Source organism: Entelurus aequoreus, linkage group LG07, assembly GCF_033978785.1.
Source record: "Entelurus aequoreus isolate RoL-2023_Sb linkage group LG07, RoL_Eaeq_v1.1, whole genome shotgun sequence".
NCBI lineage: Eukaryota > Metazoa > Chordata > Actinopteri > Syngnathiformes > Syngnathidae > Entelurus > Entelurus aequoreus.
In genome coordinates this window covers 14,933,403-14,960,891 of record NC_084737.1, presented here as the reverse complement: position 1 = coordinate 14,960,891, position 27,489 = coordinate 14,933,403, and the positions used below count along the sequence as shown (strand labels likewise).

At 37.3% G+C, this 27,489-nt stretch overlaps 1 protein-coding gene across 1 annotated transcript in view; it reads right to left on the bottom strand.

Moving 5' to 3' along the window:
- itpr3 (inositol 1,4,5-trisphosphate receptor, type 3) overlaps positions 1-27,489 on the bottom strand; it is a 149,991-nt gene that overhangs the window by 27,774 nt on the left and 94,728 nt on the right. Inside the window, exons 39-45 of the mRNA XM_062052648.1 lie at positions 21,900-21,993; positions 13,922-14,097; positions 13,688-13,847; positions 13,415-13,617; positions 4,015-4,215; positions 3,841-3,951; positions 3,668-3,763 (exon numbers count right to left, since the gene is read on the bottom strand). Coding sequence (XP_061908632.1) covers positions 3,668-3,763; positions 3,841-3,951; positions 4,015-4,215; positions 13,415-13,617; positions 13,688-13,847; positions 13,922-14,097; positions 21,900-21,993 — 1,041 coding nt within the window. The remainder of the gene's footprint in view (positions 1-3,667; positions 3,764-3,840; positions 3,952-4,014; positions 4,216-13,414; positions 13,618-13,687; positions 13,848-13,921; positions 14,098-21,899; positions 21,994-27,489) is intronic.

The window sequence follows — 27,489 nt, the reverse complement described above, 5'->3', positions numbered from 1 at the left end:
GCAATTACTTCACATCAAATATTCTATTTTGAAAAACATTTGTAGGGAAAATGTTGCATATTTTTTGTTTTCGCTATAAAAAAAAAAGAGCATAAAACAGTAAAAAAAAAAAATTCAAAAACTTTATTCCAACGACAGATCTGAAGTTGATCTATAGATATTTAAGTGTTGAAAGTAAAAAATATATGACTTATTTTTAACTCTTTAATGAATGAGACCCTTTTGGGTCCATGAGACCTTTAGTGTGATTTATTTTAAACTGTCATTGTTCAAAAAATAATAATGAATCAAAAGCAATGTTGTTTTTCTATTTAGGACTGCAATTACTTCACATCAAATATTCTACTTTGAAAAATATTTTTAGGGAAAATGTTGCATATTTTGTGTTTTCGCTATATAAAAAAAAAGAGCATAAAACAGTAAAAAAAAAATAATCTAAAACTTTATTCAAACGAATGGTCTGAAGTTGATCTATAGATATTTAAGTGTTGAAAGAAAAAAATATATTACTTATTTTTTTAACTCTTTAATGACTGAGACCCTTTTGGGTCTCTGAGACCTTTAGTGTGATTTATTTTAAACTGTCATTGTTCAAAAAATAATAATGAATCAAAAGCAATGTTATTTTTCTATTTAGGACTGCAATTACTTCACATCAAATATTCTACTTTGAAAAATATTTTTAGGGAAAATGTTGAATCTTTAGTTTTTTCACTATTAAAAAAAACGAGCATAAAACAGTAAAAAAAAAAAAAAAAAAAGTCAAAAACTTTATTCCAATGACAGATCTGAAGTTGATCTATAGATATTTAAGTGTTGAAAGAAAAGAAAAAAAGACTTATTTTTTAACTCTTTAATGACTGAAACCCTTTTGGGTCCCTGAGACCTTTAGTGTGATTTATTTTAAACTGTCATTGTTCAAAAAATAATAATGACTCAAAAGCAATGTTGTCTTTCTATTTAGAACTGAAATTACTTCACATCAATTATTCTATTTTGAAAAATATTTAGGGAAAATGTTGCATATTTTGTGTTTTCGCTATATATATAAAAAAAAGAGCATAAAACAGTAAAAAAAATAAAAATCTAAAACTTTATTCAAACGAATGATCTGAAGTTGATCTACAGATATTTAAGTGTTGAAAGAAAAAAATATATTACTTATTTTTTTAACTCTTTAATGACTGAGACCCTTTTGGGTCCCTGAGACCTTTAGTGTGATTTATTTTAAACTGTCATCGTTCAAAAAATAATAATGAATCAAAAGCAATGTTGTTTTTCTATTTAGAACTGAAATTACTTCAAATCAATTATTCTATTTTGAAAAATATTTTTAGGGAAAATGTTGCATATTTTGTGTTTTCGCTATATAAAAAAAAAGAGCATAAAACAGTAAAAAAAATAAAAATCTAAAACTTTATTCAAACGAATGATCCGAAGTTGATCTACAGCAGCGTTTCTCAAAGTGTGGGGCGTGCCCCACTGGTGGGGAATAGAGACATGACAGGTGGGGCGCGAGGAACGGGAGGAAATTTCACTTTAATTTTTTTTTTTTTTTTTAATTATATTCTTAGATTATTTTTTTTTACTATGCTTTCATTTTCTATACACACTGTAAATCACTTTGTGATTCTGTCTGTGAAATCCGCTATATAAATAAATGTAAATTACTTATTTTTCCTATAGGCTTTAAATTTCTAGGTAGGAGCGCAAGTTTGACAGACATAGCAACAGTAACTAATGGGGGCGGGGCTAAGCGGAAGCTTCATGAATGGCGAGTCACTGTGCGAGGATTTGCTGTTTTGCAAATACATAAAAAATAGAGCCACTGCTGATGAGCTGTTCAAGATAATGGACAGTTTCCTCAAAGAACACGACCTTAAATGAGAAAACTGTGTGGGCTTTTGCTCTGATGGCGCACAGACCATGGTAAAGTCAAGAAACGGGCTGCAGGCTCTAATAAAGAGGGTTGCGCCAAATGCGCATTGGACACACTGTGTCATTCACCGGGAAGCACTCGCGTGAAGGCAGCTCAGCCCCAAACTCAATGAGGTTTTAACAGTGGCAGTGTCAAGCCTGCAACCCCGATTTGAAAAGCTGTGCAGTGCAAAACAGGCTCATTGCAGCCACTAATGCTGGAGTACTGTAAAACTCATGTTCACTCGCCCTGTCTTGCCAAATGCATAGCTCCTCCTTTTTTTTTTTTTGCAAAGAGGCACTTTTATTTTTATTTATTATTGAACTTGATGCAAGTTATTTGATTCATTATTGAACTTGATGCAAGTTATAACACTTTTATTTGATTTATTATTGAACTTGATGCAAGTTATAACACTTTTATTTGATTTATTATTGAACTTGATGCAAGTTATAACACTTTTTTTGATTTATTATTGAACTTGATGCAAGTTATAACACTTTTGTTTTATTTATTATTGAACTTGATGCAAGTTATAACACTTTTATTTGATTTATTATTGAACTTGATGCAAGTTATAACACTTTTTTTGATTTATTATTGAACTTGATGCAAGTTATAACACTTTTGTTTTATTTATTATTGAACTTGATGCAAGTTATTTTATTTGATATTGAACTTGATGCAAGTTATACCACAGCTGCACGGTTATTTTATTGATTATTGAACTTGATGTTATTTTATGTTACTGAGTTTGAATGTATACAACTTGATGTTACTTGATGTTCAATACATTTGAAAATGTTAAGCTTGGCATTAGCGTTCTGTTGGGGCGATGGGGGCAGGTGGGGCTTGAAAACTCCCCCTTGTCCAAAGTGGGGGATGACAAAAAAAGTTTGAGAACCACTGATCTACAGATATTTAAGTGTTGAAAGAAAAAAATATATTACTTATTTTTTTAACTCTTTAATGACTGAGACCCTTTTGGGTCCCTGAGACCTTTAGTGGGATTTATTTTAAACTGTCATCGTTAAAAAAATAATAATGACTCAAAAGCAATGTTGTTTTTCTATTTAGGACTGCAATTACTTCACATCAATTATTCTACTTTGAAAAACATTTTTAGGGAAAATGTTGCATATTTTGTGTTTTCGCTATAAAAAATTTAAAAAAGCATAAAACAGTAAAAAAAAAAAAAGTCTAAAACTTTATTCCAACGACAGATCTGAAGTTGATCTATAGATATTTAAGTGTTGAAAGTAAAAAATATATGACTTATTTTTTAACTCTCTAATAACTGAGACCCTTTTGGGTCCCTGAGATCTTTAGTGTGATTTATTTTAATCTGTCATCGTTCAAAAATAATAATGACTCAAGAGCAATGTTATTTTTCTATTTAGGACTGCAATTACTTCACATCAAATATTCTATTTTGGAAAGAAAAAAAAGAGCATAAAACAGTAAAAAAAAAATCTAAAACTTTATTCGAACAATAAATCTGAAGTTGATCTATAGATCTTTAAGTGTTGAAAGTAAAACAATATCTGACCTTTTTTTTTTTAACTCTTTAATGGTCCCCAGGACTTTAATGTTCACCACAAACAAGGGGAACCTTAACAGTTTTGAAAATAAAAACATCACAACTCGCCGCCGTATGCGTTCATTTTTTAGTGTGCGGCTCAGTGGAAAATGTTTGGACACCCTTGTGCAAGAGGTCAAAGTTCAGCAATGGAAGAGTGTTTCTCTGACCAGTTCTCGGGGTCGGAGGTTAAACAGGATCCTCTCTGCGTTCTCGCTGTCGTGTCGACTCTCCATCAGCGCCAGCAGCAGCTTGGAGGCGTTGTCCTGGTAAGGAGAAGATAGCGTGTGACGTGGGGGAGGGTGGGGGGAGATCACATGACGCCACCACCACAACAACACACCTTGAGCTGCAGCACCATCTCCATCTGGTAGCGACACAGCGGGCTGATGTCGTTGAGGATCAACGCCGTGATGATGTCGATGCCGTTGCACTCGTGCGTCACGATGCACGTCTGGAAAACGTAAACATGTCGATGATCCCTAGTCCCTAGTCCTCCTCGCGCCCGCCGACCTACCTGGTTCTCCTGGCACGGGCCCTGGCAGTACTCGGTGAGGGTCTCCAGGGTCTGCGTGATGAGGTGGACGTTGGATTCGTTGATGTACAGGCCCAGCAGGCCCAGGCCGCCTGTGGTGCTTCCACACATGATGTCCAGGAACTGGAGGGTCTCGCACACCAGGTTGTAGTTGGTCTTGTTGTTCTGGCAGCGCAGGAAGTTCTGAGGATCCAAAGATACTTGATGGTGATGCTGTACTTCATACTTGCCAACCCTCCCGTTTTTAGCGGGAGAATCCCGATATTCAGCGCCTCTCCCGACAACCTCCCGACAGAGATTTTCTCCCGACAAACTCCCGGTATTCAGCCGGAGCTGGAGGCCACGCCCCAAAAAAAAAAAGTCTGCCGCAGCTGCGATTGGACCTGACCAGCCTCCGGGTACAAGTACTGGAGTACCAATTGCTTGCCAGGGAAGATCTTCCCCAGGAAGCAAGAATTGACCGGTTTTAGTTTAGTCTTTATTTGAAGGGACAATGTACAGAAACATTAAAGGCCTACTGAAACCCACTACTACCGACCACGCAGTCTGATAGTTTATATATCAATGATGAAATCTTAACATTATAACACATGCCAATACGGCCGGGTTAACTTATAAAGTGACATTTTAAATTTGCCGCTAAACTTCCGGTTCGAAACGCCTCTGAGGATGACGTATGCGCGTGACGTAGCCCGGCGAACACGGGTATGCCTTCCACATTGAAGCCAATACGAAAAAGCTCTGTTTTCATTTCATAATTCCACAGTATTCTGGACATCTGTGTTCGTGAATCTGTTGCAATCATGTTCATTGCATTATGGAGAAGGAAGCTGAGCAAGCAAAGAAGAAAGTTGTCGGTGCGAAATGGACGTATTTTTCGAACGTAGTCAGCAACAACAGTACACAGCCGGCGCTTCTTTGTTTACATTCCCGAAAGATGCAGTCAAGATGGAAGAACTCGGATAACAGAGACTCTAACCAGGAGGACTTTTGACTTCGATACACAGACGCCTGTAGAGAACTGGGACAACACAGACTCTTACCAGGATTACTTTGATTTGGATGACAAAGACGCAGACGTGCTACTGTGAGTATGCAGCTTTGGCTTCTAAACATTTGATCGCTTGACCGTATGTGCGCAACTTTTTTTTGCGTATGTACGTAACTTTTAAAAAATATATAAGCTTTATGAACCTTGGGTTAGGTGAACGGTCTTTTGGGCTGAGTGATTGTGTGTGTTGATCAGGTGTTTGAATTGTATTGGCGTGTTCTATGGAGCTAGGAGCTAGCAGAGGAGCTAGGAGCTAGCGTAACAAACACGCAGGTGTTTTTATGCAGGATTAATTTGTGGCATATTAAATATAAGCCTGGTTGTGTTGTGGCTGATAGAGTATATATATGTCTTGTGTTTATTTACTGTTGTAGTCATTCCCAGCTGAATATCAGGTACCGTGAGTATGCAGCCTTGGCTGCTAAACATTTGATAGCTTGACCGTATGTGCGCGTCACGTACGTAACTTTTTGAAAATATATAAGCTTTATGAACCTTGGGTTAGGTGAACGGTCTTTTGGGCTGAGTGATTGTGTGTGTTGATCAGGTGTTTGAATTGTATTGGCGTGTTCTATGGAGCTAGGAGCTAGCAGAGGAGCTAGGAGCTAGCGTAACAAACACGCAGGTGTTTTTATGCAGGATTAATTTGTGGCATATTAAATATAAGCCTGGTTGTGTTGTGGCTAATAGAGTATATATGTCTTGTGTTTATTTACTGTTGTAGTCATTCCCAGCTGAATATCAGGTCACCCCCGCCTCTCACAGCATCTTCCCTATCTGAATAGCTTCAACTCCCCACTAGTCCTTCACTTGCACTTTACTCATCCACAAATCTTTCATCCTCGCTCAAATTAATGGGGAAATTGTCGCTTTCTCGGTCCGAATCTCTCTCACTTCATGCGGCCATCATTGTAAACAATAGGGAACTTTGCGTATATGTTCAACTGACTACGTCACGCTACTTCCGGTAGGTGCAAGCCTTTTTTTTATCAGATACCAAAAGTTGCAATCTTTATCGTCGTTGTTCTATACTAAATCCTTTCAGCAAAAATATGGCAATATCGCGAAATGATCAAGTATGACACATAGAACAGATCTGCTATCCCCGTTTAAATAAAACAAATTCATTTCAGTAGGCCTTTAAGCTCAAAGACAGATATGTTCTGTAGCAGATTATAGCTAAATAGCTAATTTCCATCTGCAGTCCCTGGCTACCTAAATTAAAGGGATACAAAAATCATGCAATAAAATTATGACAATAAAATCATACACAAGTATTAAGAAAAAAGTCATAAAATGCCCTTTCATGGACACATACTTAATATACAATACAACCACACCTCATTTACATCATCACACAAAGACAATACATGCTTTTGTTCACATCTGTCATCATTTGTAAAAACAACCATGATTTTAACAGACACACCTCACAATTTACAATAAAAAATGCTGTCATGGATAAATATAATACACATTAGGTTGATGTGTCAAACATAATGCCCATCTTAGTGACCGTGTGAGCAGCTTTGATTGCTCCAAAGCCACTTTTTAACTTCAATTGTGAATGAAGAGTAATCTGTTAAGACTTTTCAAGTTTGTTGTGAGGTCGTTCCATTCCTTTATGGCTTTATATGAAAAGGCTGATTGTGCAAAAGAGGTTTTACATCTGGGTACGCTACACTGCCCCCTGGTGGAGGCTCGTGTGTTTCTAGTTGTCACAGCAGATGTAAACTGGACAAAGTTTTGGGCCATGCTAGGGAGAGATGGAAGATTCCACACTCTCGTGCATTTGATGAAAGCACTTTTGTGCGTGCCACACAGCAATGCATCATCAGAGAGGGTGTTCAGCATGGTTGGAAAAATAGTGACAGAGAATAGAAAGAGGATGGCCAATTCAACCCTTAACAAAGCATTGTACTTTCAAGTACAACAATGAGTAGATGAGTGTTGTGTGTGTGTGTATATGTGTAAATAAATGAACACTAAAATTCAAGTATTTCTTTTATTTATATATATATAATAAAATATATATATATATATATATATATATATATATATATATATATATATATATATATATAATAAAATATATATATATATATATATATATATATATATATATATATATATATATATATATATATATATATATATATATATAGATAGAATTCACTGAAAGTCAAGTATTTATATATATATGAAATACTTGAGTTGGTGAATTTTAGTTGTAAATATACTCTCTTAACCACGCCCCTAACCACGCCCCCACCCCAACCACGCCCCCCCTCCCCCACCTCCCGATATTGGAGGTCTCAAGGTTGGCAAGTATGCTGTACTTGAACTTAGCATGTGTGCTAACGATGGCATGCAAACAGTTAGCATGTCTCACATATCAAGTTACACGGTGTTAGAACAATTATGTATATATTATCACACAACTCTTATGCTTAAGGGCCGTTGCTATAGTTATTATCAATTGTGTTGAATTAGTACTTCTCTATCTGTGCAAAGAGACGACTTGCAAATACAAAGATTGGAAGTCGTCTCGTATCAGTGTCTGTGTCCAGGAACGGCCTGCTGACAGCCAAGGCCGAACACCGCCGTGACGCAGACAAAGCAGAGACAGGGCGATATCACGAGTGTCAGCACATTTGCATTTTTGTATAATCATATATTGTGTCTGGGGCTGCTGATTACCCCACCTCCTTCAGCAGCAGCTTCAGTGATGTAACCAGGGACCTCCCAAATAAATAGAGGAAGCATGTGGGCTGGACTTTAGAGCGTAGTTTGGTTCTGTAACTAGAGTACAGCCTAAAAAACGTCTCTCCTCAATTGAGCAAAATTTAACTCTGTCTCTGCATGATTCTTTGCTTTTTGTCTGTTTAATAGATGTCAGCAGTGTTTGAACCTGACACACGGCTGAAAGGTGTATGGCTGCAGAAGTAGGAAAAAAAAGGAACAAAAAATCAGCATGCTAACGTTAGCATGCTAACAGTTAGCAAGTGTCACGTACCAAGTTATTTCACTCTGGGGTAAATGGAAACCAATTTGGCTCAAAAAATATCATTCTTATGTTGGCATGCAAGCAAGCTAACGTTAGCATCAGGCCTGGCCCTAACCAATCTGGCGCCCTAGGCAAGATTTTAGGTGCCCCCCCCCCCACATCGGCTGTGAAGTGTATAAACTCACAAGAAACCGAATAGCTTTGTCTTTGACCTTTTTTTTTACTTAAAGAAAGAAATTTAACATATTATATGAGAATGTTATGTTATGATTATCTTTAACCAAATCACAGCAGTGCTCAAATTAAAAAACAGCATTCCCTCTCATGTGATATTGCTTAATTAACATTAATGATGTGCACTTTAACAACTAGGCTTACAACTATACCTAATATACTGTATAAAGGGGTGGAAAAGTGACTATTACCTGCAGGGCAAACATTAGCTAACCAGAAGGCAATAACAATGTAAACAAAAAACACCTGCTTAAAAGATCTAATACAAATGTCCCTGAGGAATGTAAGGTGGGAGTACTGTAACTACCTAACGTTACATTATTATTTTCCATAACAATTTAGCCCCCTCCACAATATTAACCCGACGTTAAAACAGAACTAGCTATTTATTGATTAGCAATTGCCGAATCATGTAACATTAGCTTAATGCTAAAAAGCCAGGTTACTATCACATTCTGTAACAGAGAAATAATTTAATGTAGGCTAACGTTACCTCCCTGCTACCTCTGTCTTTTTCTCTTTTCTCCTCCTCTTCTTTTCTCTTTTTTCTTCCCTGGGCACCTGACAGTTTTGGCCGTTTTGACATCTTGTGCTGATTTTTTGATGCGGTAAGAGTCATGATACGGGAAGGGAGGGGGCGCACCGTGCGGGAGGATGGGGGCGGGGGGGTGGTAATGTTGTAACAAATAATATTTCTATTAAATAGGCTTTACTTTGCATTTTAATTAACGTGGGATTATTTTTTTGTATTTAGAAATAATAGTACCAACTTTTTTTTTTTTTTTTCCTCCAACATTTGTGGCACTGGCTTGGCGCCCCCTGATGGACGGCGCCCTTAGCATTTGCCTATACGGCCTATGCCACGGGCCGGCCCTGGTTAGCATGCTATCAGTTAGCTTGTGTCAAAAGTAGACAAGTGTGTGAACAAAATGAGCCTACTGAAAGCCACTACTACCGACCACGCAGTCTGATAGTTTATATATCAATGATGAAATCTTGACATTGCAACACATGCCAATACGGCCAGGTTAACTTATAAAGTGACATTTAAAATTTCCCGGGAAATATCCGGCTGAAACGTCGCGGTATGATGACGTATGCGCGTGACGAAGTCAGAGTAACGGAAGTTATGGTACCCCGTAGAATCCTATACAAAAAGCTCTGTTTTCATTTCATAATTCCACAGTATTCTGAACATCTTTTGCAATTTGTTTAATGAACAATGAAGGCTGCAAAGAAGACAGTTGTAGGTGGGATCGGTGTATTAGCAGCGGACTACAGCAACACAACCAGGATGACTTTGTTGGAGAGCAGACGCGCTAGCCGCCGACCTCACCTTGACTTCCTACGTCTCCGGGCCGCCAAACGCATCGGGTGAAGTCCTTCGTCCTTCTGCCGATCGCTGGAACGCAGGTGAGCACGGGTGTTGATGAGCAGATGAGGGCTGGCTGGCGTAGGTGGAGAGCTAATGTTTTTAGCATAGCTCTGTGCGATCCGGTTGCTAAGTTGCTAAGTTAGCTTCAATGGCGTCGTTAGCACAGCATTGTTAACCTTCGCCAGCCTGGAAAGCATTAACCGTGTATTTACATGTCCACGGTTTAATAGTATTGTTGATTTTCTGTCTATCCTTCCAGTCAGGGGTTTATTTTTTTTGTTTCTATATGCAGTTAAAGCACGATGCTATCACGTTAGCTCGTAGCTAAAGCATTTCGCCGATGTATTGTCGTGGAGATAAAAGGCACTGAATGTCCATTTCGCGTTCTCGACTCTCATTTTCAAGAGGATATAGTATCCCAGGTGGTTTAAAATACAAATCCGTGATCCACAATAGAAAAAGGAGAAAGTGGAATCCAATGAGCCAGCTTGTACCTAAGTTACGGTCAGAGCGAAAAAAGATACGTCCATCACTGCCTCTCAAGTCCTTCACTGTAACGTTCCTCATCTACGAATCTTTCATCCTCGCTCAAATTAATGGGGTAATCGTCACTTTCTCGGTCCGAATCTCTCTCGCTCCATTGTAAACAACGGGGAATTGTGAGGAATACTAGCTCCTGTGACGTCACGCTACTTCCGGTACAGGCAAGGCTTTTTTTAATCAGCGAGCAAAAGTTGCGAACTTTATCGTCGATTTTCTCTACTAAATCCTTTCAGCAAAAATATGGCAATATCGCGAAATGATCAAGTATGACACATAGAATGGATCTGCTATTCACGTTTAAATTTTTAAAAAAAAATTCCGTAGGCATTTAAGCACCGAGCTACGTGAAAGTATGGCTGAGCTACAAGAGGAGGTAATCTTGTCTTTTTGGCGTTTGTCTCAGAGCGATCGTCCATTAAAATGAGTGTACCTGAACTTACTGTACTTGAACTTACTGTACTTGAACTTTTGTGCCATTCCGCTTTTTACGTTAACATTTTCTGGTTTTTATGTTATGAAGGTGTTATCAATCATAACTGGACTCCCCCAGCTACGTCAACATCTCCCATTTGCTTGTGCTGACAAAAATGTTAGTCTTCGGCTCTTTAGTGCCGCCCCAGTGGCTCCCTAGAGCTTTTTAGAAAATGTATGAAATGGAAAAAGATGGGGGGGGAAATATGTATTTTTTGTTTAATATGGTTTGTGAAGGAGGACAAACATGACACAAACCTTCCTAATGGTTAGAAATCCCACTCTTTATAATAAACATGCTTCACTGATGAGAGTAATTGACGAGCACCGTTTTGTCCTACTAGTTTTGGCAGACCTTAAACTCACCGTTGTTTGTTTACATGTACAACTTTCTCCAACGCTGCCACAGAAAGGCGTGTTTTATGCCACTCTTTCTTTGTCTCATTTTGTCCACCAAACTCTTTATGCAGTGCGTGAATGCACAAAGGTGAGCTTTGTTGATGTTATTGACTTGTAGGAGTTATAATCAGGCATATTTGGTCAGCGCATGACTGAAAGCTAATCCATGCTAACATGCTATTTAGGCTAGCTGTATGTACATATTGCATCATGCCTCGTCTGTAGGTATATTTGATCTCATTTAATTGACCTATGTCCTCTGTGTATTTATAATTGCATGTCTCATGAAACATTATCTGTATGTAATATTGGCTGCATTTCTGTGCCATGTTGTTCCAGACCACAGCAAACGTTACCCAGTTTGCAAAGATTGTAATAAATCCATTAGAAGAAGACAGCCTGCTGTTTCTTGAACTTGGACACACATCTATACCTTTGGCAGTTTTGAGCCAGTCATTTCCAGGAGTTATCTCACCTTCTGAGAAGTTTTACTAATGTTTTCCAATGTTGTAAAAATGTGTAAAATAAAAATTACATTTCAACATTTCTGTCAACGAAGATTTGCTTCAGCCTGCGACACAGTCATTTTGATAGTAGGCTAATATAGACACTTACATCATGTGTTGCCTTCATTATAACACTTATATAAGACTTTTAAAGTCATTTTGATAGTAGGCTAATATAGCTAATATAGACACTTACATCATGTGTTGCCTTCATTATAACACTTATACAAGACTTTTAAAGTCATTTTGATAGTAGGCTAATATAGACACTTACATCATGTGTTGCCTTCATTATAACACTTATAAAAGACTTTTAAAGTCATTTTGATAGTAGGCTAATATAGACACTTAAATCCTGTGTTGCCTTCATTATAACACTTATATAAGACTTTTAAAGTCATTTTGATAGTAGGCTAATATAGCTAATATAGACACTTACATCATGTGTTGCCTTCATTATAACACTTATATAAAACGTTTAAAGTAATTTTGATAGTAGGCTAATATAACTAATATAGACACTTAAATCATGTGTTGCCTTCATTATAACACTTATAAAAGACTTTTAAAGTCATTTTGATAGTAGGCTAATATAGACACTTACATCATGTGTTGCCTTCATTATAACACTTATATAAGACTTTTAAAGTCATTTTGATAGTAGGCTAATATAACTAATATAGACACTTACATCATGTGTTGCCTTCATTATAACACTTATATAAGACTTTTAAAGTCATTTTGATAGTAGGCTAATATAGACACTTACATCATGTGTTGCCTTCATTATAACACTTGTATAAGACTTTTAAAGTCATTTTGATAGTAGGCTAATATAGCTAATATAGACACTTACATCATGTGTTGCCTTCATTATAACACTTATATAATAATAATAATAATAATAATACCTGGGATTTATATAGCGCTTTTCTAAGTACCCAAAGTCGCTTTACATGTTAAAAACCCATCATTTATTCACACCTGGTGGTGGTAAGCTACTTTCGTAGCCACAGCTGCCCTGGGGTAGACTGACGGAAGCCAGTATAAGACTTTTAAAGTCATTTTGATAGTAGGCTAATATAGACACTTACATCATGTGTTGCCTTTATTATAACACTTATATAAGACTTTTAAAGTAATTTTGATAGTAGGCTAATATAGCTAATATAGACACTTACATCATGTGTTGCCTTCATTATAACACTTATATAAGACTTTTAAAGTCATTTTGATAGTAGGCTATTATAGCTAATATAGACACTTACATCATGTGTTGCCTTCATTATAACACTTATATAAGACTTTTAAAGTCATTTTGATAGTAGGCTAATATAGACACTTACATCATGTGTTGCCTTCATTATAACACTTGTATAAGGCGTTTAATTTTTTTTCCGGCTCCACACAGATTTTATTTTTTTATTTTTGGTCCAATATGGCTTTTTCAATATTTTGAGTTGCCGACCCCTGGTCTAATTATTATAGTTTTTAGGGACAAGCGGTAGAAAATGGATGGATGGATGTTATTAACATTTCATGATGCTGGTTAGTAATCATAATTGGTTGATAACATTAAATCTATACTAGTTAAACAACATTTTTTTGAAGCACAAACAAGAGCAACAAGTTTGGGGAGATTTAGACAAGGTGGGGGGTCTAGTTATCATTAATAACATTAATTACACGTTAATAACATAAATCGTTTTAACTTGAAGAACTATAAATGTTCGGCCAACATTTTTTGACACGGTGGGGGGGGGGGGGGGGTCAACTTCACACAGGTGTGTTCCCACCTGCAGGTCATGGTTGTGGTTCTCACATAGGAGCTGCAGGAACCTCAGGATGGGCTTCATAATGAGGACGGCCGGGCCCATCTCGGTGTCCACCTCCTTCTGCTCCTCCATTGGCTGAGTCTGCAGGGAGGAGGGGCTCCCGCCTTGCCCCTGGACCAATAGGGAATGTCCATCGGTGCCAAGTCCGAGCGGTGAAGAAGAACCTTCCGGAGAAGAAAGCTCACGTTTAGAGACGTGTCGCGTGAGACAACGTTGGTGCAGAAACGTCCTCACTGCTGTCCAGGTCCTTCTCGTTGGTTTTTTGCGTCATCTCGCCAACGTTGACCGACACGGTGGCCTTGATGTCGGTCTGCGCCTCTTTCATCCTGTCATGGAGAACCTTGAAGAACTTCTCGGACTTGTTGTCTCCCATCATCAGCTTGTAGAAGGAGTTCTACAGGAGACACCTGGAGGCTTCACACTCAGGTCCGCGCGAGGCTCGCGGCTAACGACGGTGAGTGGGCTGACCTGGATCTCGGTGTTGCCTCCCTCCAGCAGACAGATGGCCACCTGGATGCTCTCCTGGAAGATCTTGTCGTTCTTGCTGCTCATCACCAGGTCCGTGAACAGCTTGGTGGCGCCTTCTCGGTCCAGGCGACACTGGATCGCCGCCACGGCCGCCCAGTCGCGCTCCTGCTCGCCACCTGGTTGTCACACCGTGGCTCATGTGAAGGACTTCACAATAAAAGCGTGACACAGAAATGCTCTATACCAGGGGTCACCAACCTTTTTGAAACCAAGAGCTACTTCTTGGGTACTGATTAATGCGAAGGGCTACCAGTTTGATACACACTTAAATAAATTGCCAGAAATAGCCAATTTGCTCAATTTACCTTTAACTCTGTGTTATTATTAATAATTAATGATATTTACACTTAATTGAACGGTTTAAAAGAGGAGAAAACACAGAAAAAAATGACAATTAAATTTTTAAACATAGTTTTTATCTTCAATTTCGACTCTTTAAAATTCAAAATTCAACCGAAAAAAAGAAGAGAAAAACTAGCTAATTGGAATCTTTTTGAAAAAATTAAAAAAAGAATTTATGGAACATCATTAGTAATTTTTCCTGATTAAGATTAATTTTACAATTTTGATGACATGTTTTAAATAGGTTAAAATCCAATCTACACTTTGTTAGAATATATAACAAATTGGACCAAGCTATATTTCTAACAAAGACAAATCATTATTTCTTTTAGATTTTCCAGAACAAAATTTTTAAAAGAAATTCAAAATACTTTGAAATAAGATTTAAATTTGATTCTACAGATTTTCTAGATTTGCCAGAATAATTTTTGGGAATTTTAATCATAATAAGTTTGAAGAAATATTTGACAAATATTCTTCGTCGAAAAAACAGAAGCTAAAATGAAGAATTAAATTAAAATGTATTTATTATTCTTTAAAAAAAAAATACATTTACTTGAACATTGATTTAAATTGTCAGGAAAGAAGAGGAAGGAATTTAAAAGGTAAAAAGGTATATGTGTTTAAAAATCCTAAAATCATTTTTAAGGTTGTATTTTTTCTCTAAAATTGTCTTTCTGAAAGTTATAAGAAGCAAAGTAAAAAAATGTATGAATTTATTTAAACAAGTGAAGACCAAGTCTTTAAAATATTTTCTTGGATTTTCAAATTCTATTTGAGTTTTGTCTCTCTTAGAATTAAAAATGTCGAGCAAAGCGAGACCAGCTTGCTAGTAAATAAATAAAATTTAAAAAATAGAGGCAGCTTACTGGTAAGTGCTGCTATTTGAGCTATTTTTTAGAACAGGCCAACGGGCGACTCATCTGGTCCTTACGGGCTACCTGGTGCCCACGGGCACCGCGTTGGTGACCCCTGCTCTAGGACTAGGGCTGCAACAACTAATCGATTAAATCGATTAAAATCGATTATAAAAATAGTTGCCGATAATTTTAGTCATCAATTCGTTGGATCTATGCTATGCGCATGCGAAGAGGCAATTTTTTTATTTTAATTTTTTAAAAATTTTTTTTTATAAAGCTTTATTCATAAACTGCAACATATACAACATCAAATAAGTATGGTGCCAGTATGCTGGTTTTTTCCAATAAAATACTGGAAAGGATAGAAATGTAGTTTGTATCTTTTATCCGAATATTAATCGAAGTAATAATCGACAGATTAATCGATTATCAAATGAATCGTTAGTTGCAGCCCTATCTAGGACAGGGACCGCCCAAACTTTTTCCACTGAGGGCCACAGACTGACAAATCAAAAGATGCGGGGGGGCATTTTGGTACTTTTCACATTCAAAACCAGTACAATAAAAATATTTTTTTCCCCAAAGAAGTACACTGCAAAAACTGAAATCTAAGTAAGATGAAATATCTCAAATAAGGGTGATATTTGCTTATTTTCTGTCTGATAAGATAATTCTTCTCACTAAGCAGATTTGATGTTAGAGTGTTTTACTTGTTTTAAGTGTTTTGGTCCTAAATGATCTCAGTAAGATATTACAGCTTGTAGCTGAGATTTGATGACCTATATTGAGTAAAACATGCTTGAAACTAGAATATCAACTGTTGCAAAGCTGTGTCGTCAACACTCACAAGTATAAAACTACTTTTTTAAATTAATAATTTCTTCAAGCATGAAAAAAAAATCATGATGCCGAGCGCATATCATTATGTCAAGATAATGGCACTGGCATTTACTTAATTTAAGAATATTTTTCAACATATTGAGCAAAAAGGTATCATTTCTTTTTCTACCAAGAAAAGGGCACTTGTTATTAGTGAGACTATACTTATTTTAAGGTATTTTTGGGTTCATAGTTAGCTAATTTAACTTGTTTTGAAAAGTCTTGAAAGGCCAAATTTTCTTGTTCTATTGGCAGATAATTTTGCTTAGTTCAAATAAAATACCCCTCATTTTTGTATTTTTTCTTCTTGTTTTTGAACACTGACTTTTTGCAGTGTACACTGCAAAAACTGAAATCTAAGTAAGATGAAATATCTCAAATAAGGGTGATATTTGCTTATTTTCTGTCAAATAAGATCATTCTTCTCACTAAGCAGATTTTATGTTAGAGAGTTTTACTTGTTTTAAGTGTTTTGGTCCTAAATGATCTCAGTAAGATATTACAGCTTGTTGCTGAGATTTGATGACCTATATTGAGTAAAACATGCTTGAAACTAGAATATCAACTGTTGCAAAGCTGTGTCATCAACACTCACAAGTATAAAACTACTTTTTTAAAGTAATCATTTCTTACTTCAAGCATGAAAAAAAAATCATGATGCCGAGCGCATATCATTATGTCAAGATAATGGCACTGGCATTTACTTCATTTAAGAATATTTTTCAACATATTGAGCAAAAAGGTCTCTTTTTTTTCTACCAAGAAAAGTGCACTTGTTATTAGTGAGAATGCACTCTGTACTCTATACTGCACTTTGGTACTCCCATACTGTGTTGAAGTATGGGGGAATACTTACCACAACACAATTCATCCTCTGATCATAATACAGAAAAGAGCAGTGTGGGATCATTCACAATGTTGGTTATTTAGAACATACTCATAATCTGTTTATGCAATCAAAGTTGCTCAAATTTGATGACCTTGTTAAATATAATACATTAATAATCTTATATAAAGCATTTAACAAATTATTGCCGCCTAATCTACAACGTTTTTTTTATAAGACGAGTGCAGGCTCATAACTTGAGAGGCTTTGGATATTTCTTATTGCCAAGAGCTCAAACCACTCGTAAACGTTTTTGTGTGTCTGTATGCGGAGTAAAACTATGGAACAAACTGGACTTACAACACAAGCAATGTCAAACTATTAATCGATTTAAACTATTATACAAACATGGGGTCTGGTTCAAATATAGAGATGAGGTTCTTTAATTTGACCTGCTGTTGTACTCTGTCTCAAAGTGTTAACATGTGCTCAATGTTTCCTTACCATTATTGCTATGTTGTCTATTACCATTATTGCTATGTTGTCTATTACCATTATTGCTATGTTGTCTATTACCATTATTGCTATGTTGTCTATTACCATTAATAAATGGTAATAGGCAAAACTGGACAATTATGCATTACATACTATACATTACCTTTTGCACCATATTAATTTATATTATTATGTGTTGTCAACTTTGTACTTTTTTATGTCATTGCCTGAAACAAATAAATAAATGAAATGAATGAAATTAATATACTTATTTTAAGGTATTTTTGGGTTCATTGAGGTGAGCTAATTTTACTTGCTTTGGAAAGTCTTGACGAGCCAAATTTTCTTGTTCTATTGGCAGATAATTTTGCTTAGTTCAAATAAAATACCCCTCATTTTTGTATTTTTTTTTCTTGTTTTTGAACACTGACTTTTTGCAGTGTAGAAAAGCCAAACTGAAACGCTAACAGTTAGCAGGCTGGGCCAAATATCAATCAATCAATCAATCAATGTTTATTTATATAGCCCTAAATCACAAGTGTCTCAAAGGGCTGTACAAGCCACAACGACATCCTCGGTACAGAGCCCACATATAGCGTCAAGTAACCAAAAATATGAGCTAAAATAGCGAGCATGCAAACAGTACTAATAATAAAGGCAAATAATTAGGCTGACCATATTGTGAAATCCCAAAAAGAGGACACATATATGCGTGCCAAGGCCGGGACTAGGTGAAAATTTGCCAATGATACTCAAACTTGCTTTATAAATAATATATTTATTTAGATAAAGCATTTTTTCTCCTCTGTTGACAGCAGTGTTGGCGCTAGGAATTTTCAAAATGGGGTCCCAGGGACCCCATCAAGTCATAAAAATGGGGTCCCACAGTACATTTTTGGGGTCCGGTCCCACTTTATTGTAAGCGTTTTGAAAACAAATGACAAATGTATGCATTATCCTGTTATATCTCACATTCTATATTGTGTTTTGGAAAAAGGTTGTCATAAACGTTACTTAATTCATTAAAAAAATATAATACAAAAGAAAACAAATGTGTATGCATATGTAAATGTATTCAGTTATAAACATTCATTCACTTTCTTCTTTCCTTCATGGATCTAAACTTTACCGCTGCTGGTAGTTTTTTCTATGTTTTTATTAGAGATGTCCAATAAAATCGGCCTGCCGATATTATCGGCCGATAAATGCTTTAAAATATAATATCGGAAATTATCGGTATCGTTTTTTTTATTATCGTATCGGTTGTATTTATTTTTTAATTAAATCAACATAAAAAACACAAGATACACTTACAATTAGTACACCAACCCAAAAAACCTCCCTCCCCCATTTACACTCATTCACACAAAAGGGTTGTTTCTTTCTGTTATTAATATTCTGGTTCCTACATTATATGTCAATATATATCAATACAGTCTGCAAGGGATACAGTCCGTAAGCACACATGATTGTGTGTGCTGCTGGTCCACTAATAGTACTAACATTCAACAGTTAATTTCACTCATTTTCATTAATTACTAGTTTCTATGTAACTGTTTTTATATTGTTTTACTTTCTTTTTTATTCAAGAAAATGTTTTTAATTCATTTATCTTATTTTATTAATTTTTTTTTAAATGACCTTATCTTCACCATACCTGGTTGTCCAAATTAGGCATAATAATGTGTTAATTCCACAACTGTATATATCGGTATCGGTTGATATCGGTATCGGTAATTAAGAGTTGGAAAATATCGGAATATCGGATATCGGCAAAAAGCCATTATTGGACATCCCTAGTTTTTATTTAATAAGTTGTAGGTGTATTTATTTCAGTATAAAAGTGTAAAAAGTGTTTTGCTTGGGTCATGAAATGATGATAATGGTGTCCCAGGGCATAAATAAATGATAAATGGGTTATACTTGGGACGGTATAGCTCGGTTGGTAGAGCGGCCGTGCCAGCAACTTGAGGGTTGCAGGTTCGATCCCCGCTTCCGCCATCCTAGTCACTGCCGTTGTGTCCTTGGGCAAGACACTTTACCCACCTGCTCCCAGTGCCACCCACACTGGTTTAAATGTAACTTAGATATTGGGTTTCACAATGTAAAGCGCTTTGAGTCACTTGAGAAAAAGCGCTATATAAATGTAATTCACTTCACTTCACTACTTGTATAGTGCTTTTCTACCTTCAAGGTACTCAAAGCGCTTTGACAGTATTTCCACATTCACCCATTCACACACACATTCACACACTGATGGCGGGAGCTGCCATGCAAGGCGCTAACCAGCAGCCATCAGGAGCAAGGGTGAAGTGTCTTGCCCAAGGACACAACGGACGTGACTAGGATGGTAGAAGGTGGGGATTGAACCCCAGTAACCAGCAACCCTCCGATTGCTGGCATGGCCACTCTACCAACTTCGCACTATATTTAACGCTTAAATCTCTGGAGTCTACATCAACTTCAGATCTATTCCTCATTTCAAAATGTGTTAGTTTTTTTATGTTGCTTTTTTGTTTGTTTGTTTTTTTGTTTGTTTGTTTTCCGCCCTTTTTTGTCAAACAAAACTATGTTTTTTATGGCAAACACACAAAATATGCAAAATCTTCCACCAAAAATATTTTTCAAAGTGGAATATTTGATGTGAAGTAATCGCAACCTTGGATAGGTCAATAATTCATAATAACATTGATTTTGATTCAATATTATGTTTTGAACAATCACCGTTCGAAAGAAAAAAAAACAGCTTTGTTTTATTAGTCAACATTGCAACTGTTTCTAAATTACATTTCACCTTTAAGCTTTTTTATTAAACTTTTGTTATGTTTTTGTTTATTTCAATAGTATTTTTAGAATGTGCCGTGGGCCTTTAAAACATTAGCTGTGGGCCGCAAATGGTAAAAAAATAAATAAATAAAAATCTGCGTCCTCTCTGATTTCGATGCGTTAAAAAGACACAAAAAGTGCGTTAACGCCAACACTGCTTGACAGTATAACAAAATAAGTCACACTTATATTCTGTAACATTCACAGTTTTGGAAAAAAAAGTGCAGAGGTAGAAATATTCAAAATAGCCTCTTGTATATAATGTAAACATAAATAATGCCTCAAAACAAGTTAATTAAATTTAAACAAAAAACAGCAGACGAGCTCTCGCCCTGCACAGCTGTTTTGTGCTTTGTAGTGTGGATATGGGCTTGTAGATCGTTGGCCCCTTTATTTGCCACAGATACATGTTCCTGCTTTGCACACAGTGCATTCTGCTTCCCATGTGTCACGGCCAGGACCAAAACACAGATACTTTTCCCTCAAATCATCCGTGAAGTTGCATTTACGTTTCGGCTTCTCTCTTGTGTTCTGTCAGTCTCTCGACTGTCTCGCTCTCTCGCTATCTGTCTCTGCCCCTTCCTCATGAATGTTGCTGCGTGCGCACACCTTCACAATTTGTTTTGTTTTTAACCCCTTCTTAACCCTGGACGTACATTGAAAATACACGCAACCCTAACTCAAAATACCGGACATTTGAGGCAGTTAAGAAATTCCACCCGGACAGCCCCGCAAAAGAGGACATGTCCGGGGAAAAAAGGACGTATGGTCAGTCTAATAAATAGATTTTTTTTTCCAAAGAAATGGAAAAGCCAAACTGAAACGTTAACAGCTGGGCCAGATAGCGTCAAGTAACCAAAAATATGAGCTAAAATAGCTAGCATGCAAACAGTACTAATAAATAAGGCTAATAATAGCATGCTTACAGTTAGCATTAATTAAATATCGAAACATATAACTGAGGTGGCACACCTGCTAAATTAGCATTAAAAAGCTAGCATGCTATTGCGAGCACGTTAAAATACTAACTGTAGCATGTGGCAAGTAGCAAAATATATTACTCTGTGATGTATACCTTAAAAATGCTAGCATGGTAACGCTAGCAAACGTCAAATATGTATACCTATAAAATTTGCAAAAATAGCTAGCCTACTAACAATAGCATGCTAACAGGTAGCATTTGTCCAGTAACAACATATTTGACCCTGAGGTGCATACCTGCAAAATTTGCTTAAAAAGCATGCTGCTTGAATGCTCGCTGTGCGAAAATATATTACTCTGCAAGGTATACCTGACGAACTTGTTAAAAATGCTAGCATGGTAACATTAGCGTACATCACGTATCAGAATTTGAGTCTGTTGGATACCTATAAAATTAATTTAAAGGCTAGCCTACTAACATTAGCATGCTAACAGGTAACATTTGTCAAGTAACAAAATATTTGACTCTGAGGTATATCTGCAAAATTTGCAAAAAAATAAATAAATAAATGAAAAAAGCTCTCATGCTCGTATTAGAATGCTAACAACTGTGCTAACAATTAGCTACGGGCCGTAAATGACGGCGGGCCGCACTTTAGACACCCCTGCTCTAGGAAGGGATGCTAGGTAGGTACAGTAGGCAAGTACTCTCTGCAGTTGAGTGAATTAACTTTTTTTTTAGGCTTTCTGGTGAAGAGAAGTTTCTTACCTGCTGCTACGAGTTCTGCCAAGTCGTTCTTTGGATTGTTCTTCTTGTTGGGATACAAGTAGTTCAGCAGCAGAACCTTGCGCAGTGAAATTCCCTGCAATGTCACATGTGAAAGCAGACTTTTTATGTCCACCAACACTGAATATGTGTGTTGATGTTCACCTAACACTGAATATGTGTGTTGATGTTCTGCTAACACTGAATATGTGTGTTGATGTCCACCTAACACTGAATATGTGTGTTGATGTCCACCTAACACTGAATGTGTGTTGATGTCCACCTAACACTGAATATGTGTGTTGATGTTCACCTAACACTGAATATGTGTGTTGATGTCCACCTAACACTGAATGTGTGTGTTGATGTCCACCTAACACTGAATATGTGTGTTGATGTCCACCTAACACTGAATATGTGTGTTGATGTCCACCTAACACTGAATGTGTGTGTTGATGTCCACCTAACACTGAATATGTGTGTTGATGTCCACCTAACACTGAATGTGTGTGTTGATGTCCACCTAACACTGAATATGTGTGTTGATGTTCACCTAACACTGAATGTGTGTGTTGATGTCCACCTAACACTGAATATGTGTGTTGATGTCCACCTAACACTGAATATGTGTGTTGATGTCCACCTAACACTGAATGTGTGTGTTGATGTCCACCTAACACTGAATATGTGTGTTGATGTTCACCTAACACTGAATATGTGTGTTGATGTCCACCTAACACTGAATGTGTGTGTTGATGTCCACCTAACACTGAATATGTGTGTTGATGTCCACCTAACACTGAATGTGTGTGTTGATGTTCACCTAACACTGAATGTGTGTGTTGATGTCCACCTAACACTGAATGTGTGTGTTGATGTCCACCTAACACTGAATGTGTGTGTTGATGTCCACCTAACACTGAATGTGTGTGTTGATGTCCACCTAACACTGAATATGTGTGTTGATGTCCACCTAACACTGAATGTGTGTGTTGATGTTCACCTAACACTGAATGTGTGTGTTGATGTCCACCTAACACTGAATGTGTGTGTTGATGTCCACCTAACACTGAATGTGTGTGTTGATGTCCACCTAACACTGAATATGTGTGTTGATGTTCACCTAACACTGAATGTGTGTGTTGATGTCCACCTAACACTGAATGTGTGTGTTGATGTCCACCTAACACTGAATATGTGTGTTGATGTCCACCTAACACTGAATGTGTGTGTTGATGTTCACCTAACACTGAATGTGTGTTGATGTTCACCTAACACTGAATATGTGTGAAGTGAAGTGAAGTGAATTCTATTTATATAGCGCTTTTCTCTAGTGACTCAAAGCGCTTTACATAGTGAAACCCCAATATCTAAGTTACATTTAAACCAGTGTGGGTGGCACTGAGAGCAGGTGGGTAAAGTGTCTTGCCCAAGGACACAACGGCAGTGACTAGGATGGCGGAAGCGGGGATCGAACCTGCAACCCTCAGGTTGATGGCACGGCCACTCTACCAACCGAGCTATACCGCCCCTATATTTGTATTATATCTGTGTTGATGTTCACCTAACACTGAATATGTGTGTAGATGTTCTGCTAACACTGAATATGTGTGTTGATGTCCACCTAACACTGAATGTGTGTGTTGATGTTCACCTAACACTGAATATGTGTGTTGATGTTCACCTAACACTGAATATGTGTGTTGATGTCCACCTAACACTGAATGTGTGTGTTGATGTCCACCTAACACTGAATATGCGTGTTGATGTTCACCTAACACTGAATGTGTGTGTTGATGTTCACCTAACACTGAATATGTGTGTTGATGTTCACCTAACACTGTATATGTGTGTTGATGTCTACCTAACACTGAATATGTGTGTTGATGTCCACCTAACACTGAATATGTGTGTTGATGTCCACCTAACACTGAATGTGTGTGTTGATGTCCACCTAACACTGAATATGTGTGTTGATGTTCACCTAACACTGAATGTGTGTGTTGATGTTCACCTAACACTGAATATGTGTGTTGATGTCCACCTAACACTGAATATGTGTGTTGATGTCCACCTAACACTGAATGTGTGTGTTGATGTTCACCTAACACTGAATATGTGTTGATGTCCACCTAACACTGAATATGTGTGTTGATGTTCACCTAACACTGAATATGTGTGTTGATGTTCACCTAACACTGAATATGTGTGTTGATGTCCACCTAACACTGAATATGTGTGTTGATGTTCACCTAACACTGAATATGTGTGTTGATGTCCACCTAACACTGAATGTGTGTGTTGATGTCCACCTAACACTGAATATGTGTGTTGATGTTCACCTAACACTGAATATGTGTGTTGATGTCCACCTAACACTGAATGTGTGTGTTGATGTTCACCTAACACTGAATATGTGTGTTGATGTCCACCTAACACTGAATATGTGTGTTGATGTTCACCTAACACTGAATATGTGTGTTGATGTCCACCTAACACTGAATGTGTGTGTTGATGTTCACCTAACACTGAATATGTGTGTTGATGTTCACCTAACACTGAATATGTGTGTTGATGTCCACCTAACACTGAATGTGTGTGTTGATGTTCACCTAACACTGAATATGTGTGTTGATGTTCACCTAACACTGAATGTGTGTGTTGATGTCCACCTAACACTGAATATGTGTGTTGATGTCCACCTAACACTGAATATGTGTGTTGATGTCCACCTAACACTGAATGTGTGTGTTGATGTCCACCTAACACTGAATATGTGTGTTGATGTCCACCTAACACTGAATGTGTGTGTTGATGTCCACCTAACACTGAATGTGTGTGTTGATGTCCACCTAACACTGAATATGTGTGTTGATGTCCACCTAACACTGAATATGTGTGTTGATGTCCACCTAACACTGAATATGTGTGTTGATGTTCACCTAACACTGAATGTGTGTGTTGATGTCCACCTAACACTGAATATGTGTGTTGATGTCCACCTAACACTGAATATGTGTGTTGATGTTCACCTAACACTGAATGTGTGTGTTGATGTCCACCTAACACTGAATGTGTGTGTTGATGTCCACCTAACACTGAATATGTGTGTTGATGTCCACCTAACACTGAATATGTGTGTTGATGTCCACCTAACACTGAATATGTGTGTTGATGTTCACCTAACACTGAATGTGTGTGTTGATGTCCACCTAACACTGAATATGTGTGTTGATGTTCACCTAACACTGAATATGTGTGTTGATGTCCACCTAACACTGAATGTGTGTGTTGATGTCCACCTAACACTGAATGTGTGTGTTGATGTCCACCTAACACTGAATGTGTGTGTTGATGTCCACCTAACACTGAATGTGTGTGTTGATGTCCACCTAACACTGAATGTGTGTGTTGATGTCCACCTAACACTGAATATGTGTGTTGATGTCCACCTAACACTGAATGTGTGTGTTGATGTCCACCTAACACTGAATGTGTGTGTTGATGTCCACCTAACACTGAATGTGTGTGTTGATGTTCACCTAACACTGAATATGTGTGTTGATGTTCACCTAACACTGAATATGTGTGTTGATGTCCACCTAACACTGAATATGTGTGTTGATGTCCACCTAACACTGAATGTGTGTGTTGATGTTCACCTAACACTGAATATGTGTGTTGATGTCCACCTAACACTGAATATGTGTGTTGATGTCCACCTAACACTGAATATGTGTGTTGATGTCCACCTAACACTGAATATGTGTGTTGATGTCCACCTAACACTGAATATGTGTGTTGATGTCCACCTAACACTGAATATGTGTGTTGATGTTCACCTAACACTGAATGTGTGTGTTGATGTCCACCTAACACTGAATATGTGTGTTGATGTCCACCTAACACTGAATGTGTGTGTTGATGTCCACCTAACACTGAATATGTGTGTTGATGTTCACCTAACACTGAATGTGTGTGTTGATGTCCACCTAACACTGAACATGTGTGTTGATGTCCACCTAACACTGAATGTGTGTGTTGATGTTCACCTAACACTGAATATGTGTGTTGATGTTCACCTAACACTGAATATGTGTGTTGATGTCCACCTAACACTGAATATGTGTGTTGATGTCCACCTAACACTGAATATGTGTGTTGATGTTCACCTAACACTGAATATGTGTGTTGATGTTCTGCTAACACTGAATATGTGTGTTGATGTTCACCTAACACTGAATATGTGTGTTGATGTTCTGCTAACACTGAATATGTGTGTTGATGTCCACCTAACACTGAATATGTGTGTTGATGTTCACCTAACATTGAATATGTGTGTTGATGTTCACCTAACACTGAATATGTGTGTTGATGTTCACCTAACACTGAATGTGTGTGTTGATGTCCACCTAACACTGAATGTGTGTGTTGATGTTCACCTAACACTGAATATGTGTGTTGATGTCCACCTAACACTGAATATGTGTGTTGATGTCCACCTAACACTGAATATGTGTGTTGATGTCCACCTAACACTGAATGTGTGTGTTGATGTCCACCTAACACTGAATATGTGTGTTGATGTTCACCTAACACTGAATGTGTGTGTTGATGTCCACCTAACACTGAATATGTGTGTTGATGTTCACCTAACACTGAATATGTGTGTTGATGTCCACCTAACACTGAATGTGTGTGTTGATGTCCACCTAACACTGAATATGTGTGTTGATGTTCACCTAACACTGAATATGTGTGTTGATGTCCACCTAACACTGAATGTGTGTGTTGATGTCCACCTAACACTGAATGTGTGTGTTGATGTCCACCTAACACTGAATGTGTGTGTTGATGTTCACCTAACACTGAATGTGTGTGTTGATGTCCACCTAACACTGAATATGTGTGTTGATGTCCACCTAACACTGAATATGTGTGTTGATGTTCACCTAACACTGAATATGTGTGTTGATGTTCACCTAACACTGAATATGTGTGTTGATGTTCACCTAACACTGAATGTGTGTGTTGATGTCCACCTAACACTGAATGTGTGTGTTGATGTTCACCTAACACTGAATATGTGTGTTGATGTCCACCTAACACTGAATATGTGTGTTGATGTCCACCTAACACTGAATATGTGTGTTGATGTCCACCTAACACTGAATGTGTGTGTTGATGTCCACCTAACACTGAATATGTGTGTTGATGTTCACCTAACACTGAATGTGTGTGTTGATGTCCACCTAACACTGAATATGTGTGTTGATGTTCACCTAACACTGAATATGTGTGTTGATGTCCACCTAACACTGAATGTGTGTGTTGATGTCCACCTAACACTGAATATGTGTGTTGATGTTCACCTAACACTGAATGTGTGTGTTGATGTCCACCTAACACTGAATGTGTGTGTTGATGTCCACCTAACACTGAATGTGTGTGTTGATGTTCACCTAACACTGAATGTGTGTGTTGATGTCCACCTAACACTGAATATGTGTGTTGATGTCCACCTAACACTGAATGTGTGTGTTGATGTTCTGCTAACACTGAATATGTGTGTTGATGTCCACCTAACACTGAA